The sequence below is a fragment of the Onychomys torridus genome, chromosome 14 (assembly GCF_903995425.1).
Source record: "Onychomys torridus chromosome 14, mOncTor1.1, whole genome shotgun sequence".
NCBI lineage: Eukaryota > Metazoa > Chordata > Mammalia > Rodentia > Cricetidae > Onychomys > Onychomys torridus.
The window spans coordinates 21,492,940-21,510,838 of NC_050456.1; the positions used below are offsets into that span (position 1 = coordinate 21,492,940).

The following is a 17,899-nucleotide window of genomic DNA, read 5'->3' on the forward strand; positions in this document are numbered from 1 at the left end:
CACACACACACCACACACAGGGCTTACACACAGAGCTATCTCACACACACACACACACACACACGGAGCCCCACACGAGGCAAGTCCTGCCACACACACACACACCACACAGAGCTATCACACACACACACACACACAGCTTACACACACACACACACACCACAGAGCTATCACACACACACACACACCACAGAGCTATCACACACACACACACACACACCACAGAGCTATCACACACACACACACACACACACACACACACACACACACGCAGCTCCGGGGCATTCTTTCCTCCTTTGCATTCCTCGGGGCTCGGGGAGAGAGAGGAGAGGGACCTTAGCCTCCAAGGCTTGGGGGGGACATAATCGGGGAGCGGTGGGCTCCCGGGCCACGGCTCACACAAGTTCCTCCGCAGGACTCGGAGTTAGCGCCGGACGCCGGGAACGCAGGCCGGCGAGCGGGCCGCGGGGAGGCCCGGCCACGGTGCACGGCGGCGTGCGGGCGCCTGGAGCGTGGAGGAGGATGGGACGGAGGAGGAGCAGGGCGGCGGAGAAAGGGGAGCGCGGCGGCTGAGCGCTCACGCCAATGGGTGACCGGGAAAAGGTGAGAAGGAAGGGAGTCGGAGCGGGAACCAATGGCCGGGAGAGGCGGAGACGGCGCGGGGGAGGGGCCGAAGCCAATGGGGAGCGGGGGCCGAGCGGGGACGCGGCCGGCGCGCCCCCTCCCTCCCCCCTCTCCCTCCCTCCCTCCCCACTCCCCACTCCCGCCCGCGCGGCCCGCTCGCGCCTCCCCGGCTCCCGGGAGACCAGGGCAGGGGCGGGGCCGGCCCGGGAGCGCGGTCCGGGAGGCGTCTGGAGGTGAGCGCGGCGGGGCGGGGCGGGGTGGGGGGGTGCAGGGGAGGGGGCGGGAGGTTCTGGGGCGGGCACGCACGCGCGCCCCCGTGCTGCCCGCGCCGCCCCCCGGCCGGGTGTGAGTGTGTATGTGTGTGTGAGTGTGTGTGTGTGTGTGTGTGGCTGGGCGCGCGCGCGGGTGCGCGGGTGCGCGCGTTCCGGCGGTGCGCGCCGGGAGAGATGCTAAGGTAAAGTTCGGGAGAGAGAGGGAGAGAGAAGGAGAGGGAGCCGGGGGGAAGAGATCCGCCAGCGCGAGGGAGCCCGAGTGGCCGCCATTACTGAGCCGAGCGCGACGGCGGGCGCGGAGGGACCGGGGGGAGGGTCGGGGCCGGCGCTGCCGGCGGGCGGGCGGGTTACCAGGCAGCGGGAGCCGCCGCCGCCGCCGCCGCCGCCGCCGCGGGGCTCGGGCTTTCGGGGCGTGTGCGGCGGCGAGGGCGGGGGGAGCGCGCCGGGCGCGAGAGGCGAGCCGAGAGTGGAGGAGGCGGCGGCGGCGGGAGCGCTCCCCAGGAATGTCGCTGCTGCCGCCGCCACCGCCACCGCCGGGGCCGCTGCCGTTGAGGAGGCGACGGAGGAGACCCGCGTTGTTAGGTAGGAGCTCGGGAGCCGGCTGCGCGGGGCCTGCCGCTCCCCTCCCTGCCTTCCCTCCCTCCCTCCCGCCCGCCCTCCCTCCCGCCGGGGACCCTCGCTCGCCGCCGCCGGTTGTAACCAGTTCAAGGGGCTGGGGCCCGGCCGGCTCGGTGCTCGCAGGGCCGGGCCGCGGGGAGACGGGCGGCTGAAGGGCAGAGAGGCCGGGGACCGGGCCGCCGTGGCCACAGGTGACCGGGCCGGGGTCGGCGGAGGCCTGCTGCTGCTGCTGCTGCTGCTGCGGCGGCGGCGGCGGCTGCTGGGCGCCGAGCTCGCGCCGGCCCCGCCAGGCGTCCGCTCCCCCGCGCCACCTTCACTTGTCCGGGGCTCGGAGGGTGCGCGGGGAAAGGAAGGTGGCGGGGTCTGGCGCTGGCGGCCAAGGCTAAGGCTAAGGCTAAGGCTGCTGCTGCTAACGAGTTCCACCTGGAAGGGCGAGCGCGGGGGCCGCCGAGAGGCGCAGCCACCCGAGCTGTGGGCTGCAAAAACTTCACCGCCTTTCCCGGGGATCGGCCCTTGCACTTTTTCCTCCTCATCTCCCCGGCTCCTCCCTGGGTCCACCGCCACATTCCCATCTGCTCACAGCTCGGGGTAGGGAGTGAGAAGTTGCACTGCGCAACCCAAACACAGGACTCCTTCCTGTGGTGGCTGGCTGGCGTTGGGCTGCTTCCCCGGGCCGCGGCTTTGATCCCGACTTTTCTTGCGCTGGAATAACCTCTAAAATTTCCCTCGGTTCCCAGCGAAGAAAAAGTATCGGGGTGGGGGTGGGGAGCGGCTCGGGAGCGCGCGTGCACTTATCCACACTGAAATACACTCGCTCACACCCTCCCTCTCCGGCGTTATTGGAAATGCAAGGGAGGTGCAAGCTGTGTGTGTGTGTGTGTGTGTGTGTATAGCTGAGGCTGGAGGGTGCTAGAAAGTAAGGACAAACTCTTAGGGCGGCAGATAAAATTCCGAGGAAGTTGCAGGGGAGACACGTTCATACTTTTACCATAGGATGGAAATCCAGTTTGGGCCAGCGCTTAGTAAATCACAAGTAAAATGTACCAAATCTGAACCAAAAGAGTGAGACGAGTGGATTTTTTTTTTTTTTTGCAAGCGTTTCTAAACTTAAATTTTATCAGTCTAGTTGTGTGTGTGTGTGTGTGTGTGTGTGTGTGTGCGCGTGTGCGCGGAAGCAAGGGCAATTTTCAGAATGTTCCAGTGTGAAACAGTGACGTGCCTCTCTGTTTACTAGTGTTTGTGCATGTTGTCTTCTGCAGGTGTTTGAGGTGGGAATTGCCCATTCTCCTTAAATCCAAATCCATATCCAGTTTGAACAGGATGTTAGGAGATGTTTCCCTGCATCGAGGAGACCACTCACTTCATGGACTAATTATCTCAATCTCCACTTAAAACGATTCTTCCAGCAACCATTTCTGAAAAATATTTTGGTTTCAATATGGACTTAGGTAAAATGTCTTTGGAGATGTTTTTGCTGTCAATTCCAGTTTATACTGCATGATACTCCTTTTCAGTATTTTTACATATTGAGGTTAATAGTGTAGGTAAACTGCAGCTTCCAGAGAAATTTTGCTTTGATTTTAAATTTCTCATTTTGTGCTCTTTTGTCTTTTGTAATTGCCCTACATTCCTCTCACCTATAGAAGGTGGAGCAGAGGGAGAAAGTTAGAAGTGTGGGTCGCAAAAACCTGCTAAGGCATTAGAGAAGGTTATATAATTTGTGGATTGAAAGGCTAGGGCTGTATGGGCTTTTTAATGTCAAGAAATTGATCTGATTGATTTGAAGCAGAATCCAACAGTATAGGTAATTAGATAACTATTGATTTGGTTGTCTTCTTTAGGCTACATTCTTTAACCCAGGTCAGCATACCTATACCATTCTTTGCATACATATTCATTATTAAGAGCATTGAGAGTGGGCTTGGTTGCATGTGGATAGAAAAAAAAACTGTCACAAAATTGTGCTTATTAGTTTTCTAAAGTACCTTTTTCCATTTAACTGTTTTGGCAATTAGATTTTTTCTTCCTGTGGTGCTGGACATTGAAACCAGGACCTTGCACAATGCTCTACCACAGGGCTACATCTCCAGCTCCTTTCAAAATCATCCCAATATCTGAATATCTTAATTCTCTTACATGGTATTTACCTTGACTATTTTGGAGACCCATTAGAATAGCAGATGTAGCACACTTTTGTTGGAGACAATAATTTTCACCTTGAACGTTAAGGTTTTTGTTTTTTTTTTTAGGAAATAAAATGCTGTATTTGCTTTTTGGGGGTTATTGAAAGTTATGTTTCAGCTTTGAATAATAGTTATGTCTCAACCCCCTCCCCCCCACACACACTCTGCTGGGAATTGAACCCAGGTCCTTGAGCATACTAGGCTGTCACTGCCAACATCCTTAGGCCTTAACTTTTTAAATTGGACAAAAGTGTGTTTCGTGAATATTGTACTAAACTTTTCCAATTGTTTATTTGGATTACTAGTTTTTTCTTTGCAAATCAAGAAGGCACTGTGGTGAATTGACTCAAGAAGCATTCTGTAGTATTTCATGTTTCTAATATTAAGTACAAGAAAGAAATGTGTCTAAAAGAATAGTGAAGAAATTTTAATAAAGTCATGTCATCCATTTGCTAATTTGTATAATGAACCCTTTAAGTGCAAGGCTTTGTTGATTATATCAAACTGGGGAAAAATGTTAGATTGTGTTGGGTTGGTGTAGAATACTTATCTAGCAGGTATGTGCAGGGCCCTTGGTACATTCCCTAGTACTGCAAACATACTAGAACGAAAGGCTAGACTTTGAGAAAAGTCAACATATGAATTTAAAATATGCTCTTTGAATTTCATACCTTCCCCTGCATGCCTTGAGACTTCCTCTGACAAGTCTCCCTCCCAAACTAAGGCAGTTTCTGTCTTTAACCCATTTAAGTAGTCTGTATTAAGAAGTGTTAAAACCTCTGGTATATTATTTAATAATCTGATTATTTTTATTTAGCACTTAATTACGTGCTGTGGGGATAAAATGATGAATTAGAGGTTAGGATTGTTCAAATTTTGTTAAGAGGTAGAGACTGAAAAGGACTAACCAGATAAAGAACCTGAGGTACAGAGAAGCGGACAACTCGTTCTGTCATTGTCTCTGGGAATCCTTCACAGAAGATAACATTGGGAGTTCTTTTAACCCCGTCTGTGTTCTGGAAGCTGACTCTCCACAGGCTATGCAGTAAAACACTTAACTTTTCATCTTACCCTCAGAATTAGAAGTTAGGAAAAGTTGTATGTAACTCTGATTTCATGATTAAACCATGACTAGAATTGGTCACATATTTTTCCTCCAGCTTTTTTGTCATGCACAGTTACTGTCAACCATGAGTTTGAATTTTACCCTTTAACTTCAGGTTAATGTTACTAACTTCAGCAAATATGTTGAGCGTCTGGGCCCTGTCAGTAGCACGAGAAAGGGCTTGAACTATAGCCTTACCTCCTTTCAGAGCTTGCAGTTTGTTCACTCTTAATTTTGAAGCCCCCCCCTCCCCTCACGTGTGTGTCTATGCACATGTGCATGCAGATGCCCTTGAAGGCCAGAAGAGGGCATCAGCTCTCCTGGAGCTAGAGTGGTGGTGAGCTTCTGGGAACCAAACTCCCAGCCTCTGCAAGAGCAGTACCTGCTCTTATCTGCTGAGCCATGTCTCCGCCCCTAGGGCTTACAGTTTTGAGGGAGAGAAGGAATTTGAGACATGAAGCAATATAAAGATAGTGAAATGTGAGTCGAACACATTACAGGTGAATTTGGCTATAGAATAGTACATTGCTGATTTAAAATTTGCTATAAAGGGTTAAAGATTGGGCTTAGCAGTAAGAGCACTAGCTGCTCTTCTGGAGGATCTGGGTTCTAGTCCCAGCACCCATATGGTAGCTAACAAGATCTGTAACTCCAGTTCCAGGGGAATCTAATGACCTTTTATTGCCTCCCTGGGCATTTCATCCACTCAGTACACAGACATACATCCAGGCAAATTACCCATACACATTAAATAAAACTTAAAAAAAAAAACATAAAATACGGTATAAAGAAATTTCTATAAAAGAGGTACTGTCAGCCGGGCGATGGTGGTGCACGCCTTTAATCCCAGCACTCAGGAGGCAGAGGCAGGCGGATCTTTGTGAGTTCAAGGCCAGCCTGGTCTATAGAGCGAGATCCAGGAAAGTTACACAGAGAAACCCTGTCTCGAAAACAAACAAACAAACAAACAAAAACCCCAAACAAACAAAAAAGAGGTACTATGTGCAAGTAGTATATAGTTAGGATAGTGAGGAGGAAAAAAAAAGACACTGAAGTAGTAATGAAGGTGTAGGCCAGATTGGTAAGTGAGAAGAAAATGCAAGGTAAAAGTGTAAGAACATCAGTTTGAACCTCATGAGTAAGTTGAAGTGTTAGGAGAAAATACAAGAGTAATAAAGAGATTGTGGAGAAATAAGCTGTCTATTCTCACTGTATTTGACATCAGATTGCCCTGGGGAAGATAGACCACGTTCTTGGCTTCTGGTTTGGTGTAGTTTGTCCATTTTCTTATTGATTATGCCCTTTTACTGATTAAATACTGTGTTTACTATTTCTATTACTTTTCAAAGCCAAGGTGACACTTCTTTTCGGCTGTTGACTATTTAAAGAAATGGCTGGTGTATGGGATTCTTCAGATATTTCTAAGAATACCAAGGAGGTCTTAAAATTTTCTGAACTTTATGGTCTTGTTAGTCATCTTGCCCTTACCTCATTTCATTACTAAGTTCCGTGTCTTTGGAGCTAACACCTGAAACTCAGGTGTTATCACCATCTGTTGCTAAAACTGATTAGCTTTTCATTGAGAAACGTTGACTCATTTATTTCATGTCTAGTGCCAGTCATGCAGCCCTCTGTCTAGCATTGTTCTCAGTTTTGCTGAGATGGTTCCGGTGCTTAAGCGTACAATATTTATCCGTTTTGTGGACTTTGTAAGCCCGTCAGATTCCATCTTGTATTCTACTTTCAGACTCTTCTGTTTCCTTTTACAAGGTCTACCTCCTGTTTGCCCTTTTAAAGGATGCTTTAAGCATATTTTGTATCTAACTGTGTTTGTCTGATTTCCTATGTGGTTGCTGTGTTCAGTTTATTCCACATGAATCACACTTCTAGAATGTCTTCTCTTTGAAAACCAAACCCCATCAAATCTTTTATTCACATCTTTTTTGGTTACAAAAATTCTTCATCACAGGGCTAGAGAAGTAGCTCAGTGAATAAGAGCACTGGCTACTTTCGTAGACGACCTGGGTTGATTCCCAGCGCACACATGGCTGCTTACAGTTGGCCTGGCACCCTCTTTTGGCTACCACAGGCACTGGTACACATGTGGTGCACGTACATACATAAGGCAGAATGCTTAAACACATAAAATACAAATAAAAAATTTATCTAAGACTTACAAACTTTGGCCTTTGGGTCAAATCTGCCTATTTATTTCTCTGTAATGCCCTTTTACATTGTGGAATAGCTGTCAAAATTGTAAGAATAATATTTTGGAGTGTATGAAAATTATATAGACTACAAATATCTGTCTAAATAAAGTTTTATTATAATATATCAAGATCACTTTCTCAAGTAGTAGGACAGACTTTAGACAGCATGCAAAACCTACTTAGTGCCTAACTCATTATGGAAAAACATTTTCCAAACATTGGCCTATTATAGCTTGTAACTTACCTTCATTATTTGAATTTATACTGCATTTTTCAACTCCTTGATCTATGTCATTAGTTTTATCTCCTTAGCTATAGTAATGTATATGTGTTTGTGGGGGGGGACGTCAGTGTTGTTAGTGGTATGGGATTTTGTTTGTTTGTTTATTTTTAAGACAAAGTCTCATGTATCCCAGGCTGGCCCCCAGGTCGCCCTTTAGCCAAGGATAACTTTGAGTTTCTGACCCTCCTGTCTTTGCTTTCTGTGATTGTGTTATGACTACAGGTACATGTCACTGTGCTTGTTTATTTGTTTATTTTATTTTATTTTTTCCCTTGTTTTTTTAGAGTTACTGAGGCTATTCCAAAACTCACTATGTATACAAGACTGGATGTGCCTTCTGCCTCGACTTCCCATGTGATGGAATTACAGGCATTGGGTCACCTTGACCAGCAAAAGTCTGTATCTAGTGTGGAAAATGTCTTTTAACTTCCTGACCCCTTTTTAGAAATGTCCACCATGTCCCTTCCTATGATTATCTGGCTTGCTACTGTTCCCTTTGTCAAGTTTCCCTTCTTTCCCAAAAAAATGATGACACCGAGGACCACTTAGATGGCTCAGTGTTTGTAAAGGTACTTGCTGTCAAGAATGACAGCCTGAGTTTGATCCCCAGGGCCCATATGATGGGAGAAGAGAACTGACTTCTGCGAATCTTCCTCAGATCTGTACACACACCAATGGCATACATACCCACACACACACAAAATGAATGCAAGTTTAAAACATTGTGGAATCTTGTTTACAGTCATCCACATAATGGGTCGTCTTCTGTGTAGCATTACAAATACAGAGAGTAAAAGTATTCCCTTCTCCCACTTTTTGGTGTTTCCAGGAGGGGTGCGCCTATTCATAGTACTGGCTTTAGTGGATTTCTAGAGCCTTTGGACCTTCTGAGTCACTGCCATAAGCTTAAGTAGATAGTGGCTAAACTTAGGCAATGCAGCTTGTTCTCTCAGGCTAATAGAAATGAGATGGCCTTGTATGCTTTAATTTCCGCTCTAGAATAAGGAAATAGACTAGTATAAATGTGGAATAACTTTCTTTTAAAGGCATAGGAAAACATGTTATCAGAGAAAGGTAGATTAAGTAGTAAGGTCCTCAGTTGGTTGGTTTGGGAATAGTTTACCTGGCTTGCAGTTGCTTTCATCGATGAAACCTCTGTTGTGTGAAGTACTTTTAGGCTTGTGGGTTAGACTAGTCTAGTGAACATAGATTTGTGCCTTTTTGGCTCTTTAGTTAAATCTAGAATGAAATGGGAGAAGGGTAGAGCTAGTGACATGTAATTATTATGTTATATAATAGTTTTGGAAATAATAGGGCAAGTGCAAAGGCAAGAATGTGTTAAGCATGTTGTGTGCCTCAGTGGGACTGAAGCAGAATGTGAATTTAGGGAAGTGTTATTAGAGTAGCTCAGGTATGAGAACACTCTGGAAGGCAGAAAGTGTAGTAGTAGAACATTAAAGATTTGGCTTTTCCTTTGAAAAGTACTGGAAAGTTTTGAACAAAAGGCTCTGGTTTATATTTTAACAAGAACCTGGCTACTCTGATAATAACAGATCAGAGAAAGGGAACAGAAATTATGCAAGGAAGTGAAATTGGAGTAATTTACCAAACCTGATAATGAATAGAGCCTAGGTTGTTGTAGTAAAGGTGTCAGGAACTGCTAAGTTCTATGTGAACTTTAAAGATGGGGCCAATAGGACAAAGTGCGACAATGTAAAGGCATAAACATTGTGAAAATTGACTTCTATTACTAATTGCAACAATTGTATGAAAAGGGATTAAAATTTTATTTAAAGGTTAGTGGTTATAGATTTGTGTGTGTCTTAATTGACAGAAATTGTGTGTATATGGAATCCAGTGTGGCATTTTAGTATACATGATAAATGATTGGTTCATGGTAATTGACGTATCTTTGCCACTTTAGGCTTTTTTTTTTTTTTGGAGAATAGTTAGAATCTCTTGTATTGGTTTGCTGCTTAATACTGTTATAAAATGTGGTCTAAAACCAACTTGAGAAGAAAAGGATTTATTTGGCTTATGCATTCCCGTCACAGTCCATCACTGAGGAAATCAGAGTAGTAATTCAAGAGGAACAGAGGCAAGAACCATAGAGGAAACTTCTAGGCTTATTTCCATTGGCTTGCTCTGTTACCTTTCTTATAAAGTCCATGCTCGTTGACAGTCTAATGGAGGCAGTCCCTCAGTTGTGCTTCTTTCTTAGGCATGGCAGGCTAACAACCAAGATTGGCTGTCACAGATGTGTTACTTTGACAAACACATCACTGTGACATCTGTAACCCTTCCTTTCTTTGCTCCCTATGGCTTATGCTAATATTAATATCATAATATAAAACACAGTCCAACTTTTAACGCTCAATCTTTAAAATTTTCAACATATTTAAAGTCCAGATTCTCTTTAAAAATCCCAAGTCTCTTTTTTTAACTGTGTATTTCTGTAAAATCTAAAATAAATGATGTAATTTATTTTAAGAGGAAAGAAGAACCTGAACATAGTTTTAATCAAATAAAAGCAAAACCGAAGTCCAACGAAAGCTCTACATCTTAACATCTGGGATTCACTCATGAGCTTCTGGGCTGCAAAGGGCTTGGATAGCCCCACACCTTGATTCCACCATTCACAGCTCCTGCAGCTTGTCTCCTAGTCTCAGGCCAAGTCTACTATGCACCTTTCACTGTCCTTGGTCTTCATCCTAGTATCTAGTCTCTACTGTATACTAGTCTCTACTGTAACAGGCTGTGTCTTTTACCAGTAACCTCTCTTGGCTTCATACAGTGTTAGCCACAGCTGTTGTCCATGACTCTTTCAGTCCTGGGGTTTCTACTGCAACTGAGACTGAACTTTCACCAATAGCCTCTCCTGCCTCTTTTCAGGGAATCTTTGACCTTCCCATCTAGTGCCAGGCCTCAGCTGGTCTCTGTGACCTCTTCATGCCTTCAAAACCAGTACCATATGGAAGACTTACACATTGTCACGTCTTCTTTCAGCTTGAGATAGAGCTCCTACCCCTATTTCAACTGTGTGCTGACCCTGAGGAACTACTTCCCAGATTTCACCTCAGTGATGCTGGTCTCTTACTGATTGATCATGGCTAATTTTTCAGCACCAGCTAACCAGCACTGATTGTCCCAGTAAAGGAAAGATTTTTACTTATATAGATTCTTTATTAAAATATCACAGGAACAGTAGTAGTCTTTGAGAGACTCCTTCCTATGAAACGTCACAAGCCAGGACTTGGTCTGCATTTCTGTCTACATTTGCATCTTCTAAGCTCCAGCAACAGTTCAGTAAGTTCTGAGCACTCAGTGGTTTTTCTAGCCAAAAGCTCCCAAAAGAGCCACAGTCCTCCTCCAAAACAACATGGTCAGGTTCATTACAATACCCCACTTTCTTGGTACAGTTCTGCTCAAGTTAGTTTCTTTGTTACTGTGATAAAACACTGCCCAAAGCAAACTTGAGGAAGAAAGGGTTTATTTGATGGACAGGTTACAGTTTATTATTGAGGTAAGTCAAGGCAGGAACTGCAGAGGAAAGCACAATAATGGCTTATTTCCCCTGTCTTGCTCAGCCAGCTTATACAGCTCATGCCCACCTGTCCACAGTAGGTAAGGTCCTCCTGTGTCAATTAACACAGTGTCCCTCCGGTATGCCCACAGCCCAGTCTAAGGCAGTTTATTGAAGTTCCTTTAACTAAAATTAGCTATCACATCTCTCTATTAGCTATTTTAAAATACGTAATTGTCGATTCTTATTAATCTGCTGTAGTGTAGAACATTAGAAGTTATTCCTACTATCCAACTGTATCTCAATACCCATTAACTGTCCTCTGTCCATTTTTCTCTACCCTCACACTTTACCCAGGCTCCAGTTAATAGTATTATAGTCTCTAAAAATATTTTAGGTTAAATTGTGAATTCTTAAAAATCTTTTTCATTTTTTTCTGGATTTCTTGTATAGCTTTTAATTTGTAAAAAGCCACTTCTTGTTATTCAGCCTTACTTAAAAGTGAATGCAATCTATGAATGCCCTAGTAAACTTTTAGAAAGCTTAGTTCCAGGAAATGGCTTCATTTTAACAGAGGTATATTTCACCCAGATATATGTATTCTCATTAAATTCTGTAAAGATAATTGACTTTCTTGACATAAACCTAAGTTTCTAAGATAACCTTAAAGGAAAAGGAGAACGCTCACTATGTACTACTAAAAGCAAAACTGATTGAATGTGTAAAAACTGATCCAAACTGTATTTTTCATGCAGGCCATTATTATTTTCTTGCTTTCCTCATAAGTAAAAATAAGTTTACTAAATGTTATGAGACAAGTTACTGTGTATGAAAATAAAGTTTCATAAGAAATAAAGATGCTATATGTGTTAGTGACTCAGTAACATTATTACTGGTCATATTTGAAAGAAAGCTTCAAATTTAATCTAAACACCACCTTCATAGTTGAAGAACAGTGTGTTTGGATCATTAGTTTATTAGAGACTTTGCTCTTTGCCCTTAAAAATACCAAAATCACATTGACTAATTAATGGAGGATAATTTTGATCTGGTTATTAGAGGTCAATGGAATTCAGATGATAATACAATTTTATTTTCTAGACAGCTTTCTCAAACTAAGATTTCTGGGTTAAACTTGCTAGTCAGTAAAGAAGACTGATGAGGATTGAGAAAGGGAGGCCTACTTGCCTAATGCTATCCCTAGGTGAGTTCCTAGATACTATCCCTAGGTGAATTCCTAGGTGAATTTTTTCAACCATAATTTAAAAACCACTATATGATGATTCATGTCATAAGCTCTGGAGTTGACTTCAAAGTAGCTTACCTGAGCTCTGCTGGAAGGGTGGATTAGGATGTTCCTCACTGTGTCTAATTGGCAGTTTTACTCTCGAGAATTGTTGTGAAAACCGTAAAAGTTATGGAGACTTCCTTATTTTAATATAAATTTTATATTTATGATTCAGAACTCGTCACTGTGAAATTAAGTAGGATATGCAGAAGCTTTAAAATTAAACCCCAATTGATTCAGCCTCAATATAAGTTTTATTTACCTTTTAGATAAAAAGCTTTTCACTTCCCAGTGACCAATGAATGATGTGATGGCATATATAAAACTCAGATATACTCATTTTCATTTAATATTATCACCCTTTACTTTTTTTAAAACTTTCAAAATACCTTTTATGGTAATGCTTTCTTCTGTTTCTTAACTTTTTCATTTTAAGCTATAGAGTACACTCATAAATGTAAATATGTATATACATATATATATGTACACACATGTCTATGTATATGTATGTATATTAAGTATGTATGTAAATATATTTACATATATGTCTACATGTATGTGTGTGTATATTCATTGTTTTGGGGTTGCTATAGGAGAACAAAGTGAATTTGCTGTTTGGGGCATCAAAACCAGGGACCCATAAATATTAGGCAAGTTGTCTACCACTAAGCTATGTCTTCCAGCCCCAAGTCTGAACTCTCAGTAAGCCATGATATCCAGAGTTACACTGTATTTGGATAAGCACATGTAAGAGATATTACTAAAAAGTTTAAACATTTTGATAGAGAATAGGTTGGAGCTGGAGTTTTTCTGGTCCTGCCTGGCCCACCGTCAGGATAAATCTTTTTCACCCACCAGTCCCGCAGCCGCTCAGACCCAACCAAGTAAACACACAGAGACTTCTACTACTTATAAACTGTACGGCCGTGGCAGGCTTTTTGCTATTTGTTCTTATATCTTAAATTAACTCATTTCTTTAAATCTATACCTTGCCACATGGCTTGTGGCTTACCAGTGTCTTACATGTTGGTACTCATGGCAGCAGCTGGCAGCAGTCTCCTGTCTCGGCCTTCTTCCTTCCAGAATTTTCCTCCCTTTTTGTCCTGCCTGTACTTCCTGTCTGGCTACTGGCCAATCAGCACTTTATTTATTAACCAGTCAGAGCAATACATTCACAGCATAGAGAACATCCCACCGCAATAGGTTTTAGTTAGAAGTTTTCTGCATTATTAACTTGTTCCCTTTTCCTCTCCTCTTTGCTCTGCTATGCTCTCTCAATTTTGGGAGGAACATGAAATCTAATAGACTTCACAGAAGCATTGGAAGTTACTGGGGGAAAAAGAAACCTAAAATTCAAAAATGTTGGGAAAGTAGATTTTGCGAAATTCTGTTACCTGAAGCCGGTTATTTCACACTTTGAAGTCATGAGGCTGGAGAGACAGCTTTAAGAGGACTTGCTTAGAGCATGCTGGAGTTAGGGCCTTGGTTCTGTTGCTGACACAGTCAAAACAAAACTGAGTAAGGGTTGTAAGGCAGTTGATAAAGCAGCACAGTGTAGTTACTACTAACATGTTAGTACAGAAAGAAGGAAAATTTATTTCCTCAAATCTATAGGATAGAGTAATTAGAAGCAGAATTCATGTTTGGTTAATAGAGGCTGTAGAGAGTTCATTTTAAAGTTAGTGAGCCATCAGCTTTACATATTTAATAATTTATTGTTAGCTTTACCTTAAAATTTGAGGCCACTGTGCATTTATAAAAGTAAATTATAAATTGTTTATGTGGTTTCTTTACATAGATTCAACAGTATTACAATTACTGGTTTCTGTAATACCTTGTTATGGACATTTTTACTTTGTGTACAATAACTCACATAAGATTTTTTTATCTTTTTTTCTCTTTGTAGGAAGATGATCCATATGATCTTGAAGACCTTTCTTTGGTGATGAAGGAATTACAAAGAACCAAATATAATTCTGAAATTCAGGATCTGTATTTTGAGATGGTTTTATTTTCAGAATGAAAAATATATATGGTTACCTTTATGAATGTAGAGACATGAGAAAAGAGTTATGATGGCGAAAAACAAAGAGCCTCGTCCTCCAGCCTATACTGTCAGTGTAGTTGGACTCTCTGGGACTGAAAAAGACAAAGGGAACTGTGGAGTTGGAAAATCTTGTTTGTGCAATAGATTTGTACGCTCAAAGGCAGATGAATATTATCCAGAGCATACTTCTGTGCTTAGCACCATTGACTTTGGAGGCCGAGTAGTAAACAATGATCACTTTTTATACTGGGGTGACATAACTCAAAATGGTGAAGATGGAGTAGAATGCAAAATTCATGTCATTGAACAAACAGAGTTCATTGATGACCAGACTTTCTTGCCTCATCGAAGTACAAATTTACAACCATATATAAAACGTGCAGCTGCCTCTAAATTGCAGTCAGCAGAAAAACTAATGTACATTTGCACTGATCAGCTAGGCTTGGAGCAAGACTTTGAACAGAAGCAAATGCCTGAAGGGAAGCTCAATGTAGATGGATTTTTATTGTGTATTGATGTAAGTCAAGGATGTAATAGGAAGTTTGATGATCAACTTAAATTTGTGAATAACCTTTTTGTCCAGCTGTCAAAATCCAAAAAGCCTGTGATAATAGCAGCAACTAAATGTGATGAATGTGTGGATCATTATCTTAGAGAAGTTCAAGCATTTGCTTCAAACAAGAAGAACCTTCTCGTAGTGGAAACATCAGCACGATTTAATGTTAACATTGAGACATGTTTCACTGCATTGGTACAAATGTTGGATAAAACTCGTGGCAAACCTAAAATTATTCCCTATCTGGATGCTTATAAAACACAGAGACAACTTGTTGTCACAGCAACAGATAAGTTTGAAAAACTTGTACAGACTGTGAGAGATTATCATGCAACTTGGAAAACTGTTAGTAATAAATTAAAAAATCATCCTGATTATGAAGAATACATCAACTTAGAGGGTACAAGAAAGGCCAGAAATACGTTCTCAAAGCATATAGAACAACTCAAGCAGGAACATATAAGAAAAAGGAGAGAAGAATATATAAGTTCCTTACCACGGGCTTTCAATACTCTCTTGCCTGATCTAGAAGAGATTGAACATTTGAATTGGTTGGAAGCTTTGAAGTTAATGGAAAAAAGAGCAGATTTCCAGTTATGTTTTGTGGTGCTAGAAAAAACCCCTTGGGATGAAACTGACCACATCGACAAAATCAATGATAGACGAATCCCATTCGACCTCCTGAGCACTTTAGAAGCAGAAAAGGTTTATCAGAACCATGTGCAACATCTGATATCAGAGAAAAGAAGACTGGAAATGAAGGAGAAATTCAAGAAGACTTTAGAAAAAATTCAGTTCATTTCACCTGGGCAACCATGGGAGGAAGTGATGTGTTTTGTTATGGAAGATGAAGCATTCAAATACATCACTGAGGCTGATAGCAAAGAAGTATATGGTAGGCATCAGCGAGAGATAGTTGAAAGAGCCAAAGAAGAGTTTCAGGAAATGCTTTTTGAACATTCGGAACTTTTTTATGATTTAGATCTTAATGCAACACCAAGTTCAGATAAAATGAGTGAAATTCATACAGTTCTAAGTGAAGAACCTAGATATAAAGCTTTACAGAAACTTGCACCTGATAGGGAATCTCTTCTACTTAAGCATATAGGATTTGTTTATCATCCCACTAAAGAAACCTGCCTCAGTGGCCAATATTGTACAGACATTAAAGTGGAACACTTACTTGCCAGTAGTCTTTTACAGTTGGATCATGGCCGCTTACGCTTGTATCATGATAGTACCAATATAGACAAAGTTAATCTTTTTATTTTAGGGAAAGATGGCCTTGCCCAGGAACTAGCAAATGAGATAAGGACTCAATCCACTGATGATGAGTATGCCTTAGATGGAAAAATTTATGAACTTGATCTTCGGCCTGTTGATGCCAAATCGCCTTACCTTTTGAGTCAGTTATGGACTGCAGCCTTTAAACCACATGGGTGCTTCTGTGTATTTAATTCCATTGAGTCACTGAGTTTTATTGGGGAATTTATTGGAAAAATAAGAACTGAAGCTTCTCAGATCAGAAAAGATAAATATATGGCTAATCTTCCATTTACATTAATTCTTGCTAATCAGAGGGACTCCATTAGTAAAAATCTACCAATTCTCAGGCACCAAGGACAGCAGTTGGCCAACAAATTGCAGTGTCCTTTTGTGGATGTACCTACTGGTACATATCCTCGTAAATTTAATGAATCACAAATAAAGCAAGCTCTAAGAGGAGTATTGGAATCAGTTAAACACAATTTAGATGTGGTGAGCCCAGTTCCTATCAATAAGGACGTGTCGGAAGCTGACTTGAGGATTGTCATGTGTGCCATGTGTGGTGACCCATTTAGTGTGGATCTCATTCTCTCACCCTTCCTCGAGTCTCACTCCTGCAGTGCTGCTCAAGCTGGACAGAGTAATTCCTTAATGCTTGACAAAATTATTGGTGAGAAAAGGAGGCGCATACAGATCACAATATTGTCATACCACTCCTCAATTGGAGTAAGAAAAGATGAACTGGTTCATGGGTATATATTGGTTTATTCTGCAAAACGGAAAGCATCAATGGGAATGCTTCGTGCATTTCTGTCAGAAGTTCAAGATACCATTCCTGTGCAACTGGTGGCAGTTACTGACAGTCAAGCAGATTTTTTTGAAAACGAGGCCATCAAGGAGTTAATGACTGAAGGAGAACACATTGCAACTGAGATAACTGCTAAATTTACAGCATTGTATTCTTTATCTCAGTATCATCGGCAAACTGAGGTCTTTACTCTGTTTTTCAGTGACGTTCTAGAGAAAAAAAATATGATAGAAAATTCCTATTTGTCTGATAACACAAGGGAATCCACCCATCCAAGTGAAGATGTTTTCCTCCCATCTCCACGAGACTGTTTTCCCTACAACAACTACCCTGATTCCGATGATGACACAGAAGCACCACCTCCTTACAGTCCTATTGGGGATGATGTACAGTTGCTTCCAACACCCAGTGACCGCTCCAGATACAGGTTAGATCTAGAAGGGAATGAGTATCCAGTTCACAGCACCCCAAACTGTCACGATCATGAACGTAACCACAAAGTGCCTCCGCCTATTAAACCTAAACCAGTTGTACCTAAAACAAATGTGAAAAAACTGGATCCAAATCTTTTAAAAACAATTGAAGCTGGTATTGGTAAAAATCCAAGAAAACAGACTTCCCGGATGCCTTTGCCACATCCTGAAGATATGGATTCTTCAGATAACTATGCGGAACCCCTTGACACAATTTTCAAACAGAAGGGCTATTCTGATGAGATTTATGTTGTCCCAGATGATAGTCAGAATCGAATTATTAAAATTCGAAACTCATTTGTAAATAACACTCAAGGAGATGAAGAAAATGGGTTTTCTGATAGAACCTCCAAAGGTCATGGGGAACGTAGGCCTTCAAAATACAAATATAAATCTAAAACGCTGTTTAGTAAAGCCAAGTCATACTATAGAAGAACACATTCAGATGCAAGTGATGATGAGGCCTTCACTACTTCTAAAACAAAAAGAAAAGGAAGACATCGTGGAAGTGAAGAAGACCCACTGCTTTCGCCTGTTGAAACCTGGAAAGGTGGGATCGATAATCCTGCGATCACATCTGACCAGGAGGTAGATGATAAGAAGATAAAGAAGAAAACCCACAAAGTAAAGGAAGATAAAAAGG

General features: G+C 42.2%; 1 protein-coding gene across 5 annotated transcripts in view; it reads left to right on the forward strand.

Annotated features, from left to right (window-relative positions):
* Positions 1 to 762: 762 nt before the first annotated feature.
* Arhgap5 (Rho GTPase activating protein 5) overlaps positions 763 to 17,899 on the forward strand; it is a 76,680-nt gene continuing 59,543 nt past the window's right edge. The window contains exons 1-3 of one of the 5 annotated variants that reach the window (XM_036205773.1): positions 1,025 to 1,078; positions 2,774 to 2,962; positions 14,013 to 17,898. In XM_036205773.1, the coding sequence (XP_036061666.1) occupies positions 14,179 to 17,898 (3,720 nt within the window). In that variant the 5' untranslated portion in view covers positions 1,025 to 1,078; positions 2,774 to 2,962; positions 14,013 to 14,178. Of the gene's footprint in view, positions 858 to 1,009; positions 1,079 to 1,344; positions 1,479 to 2,773; positions 2,963 to 14,012; position 17,899 lie in introns of those variants that run through there. The other 4 variants (XM_036205772.1, XM_036205777.1, XM_036205776.1 and 1 more) reach the window with 4 other exon arrangements.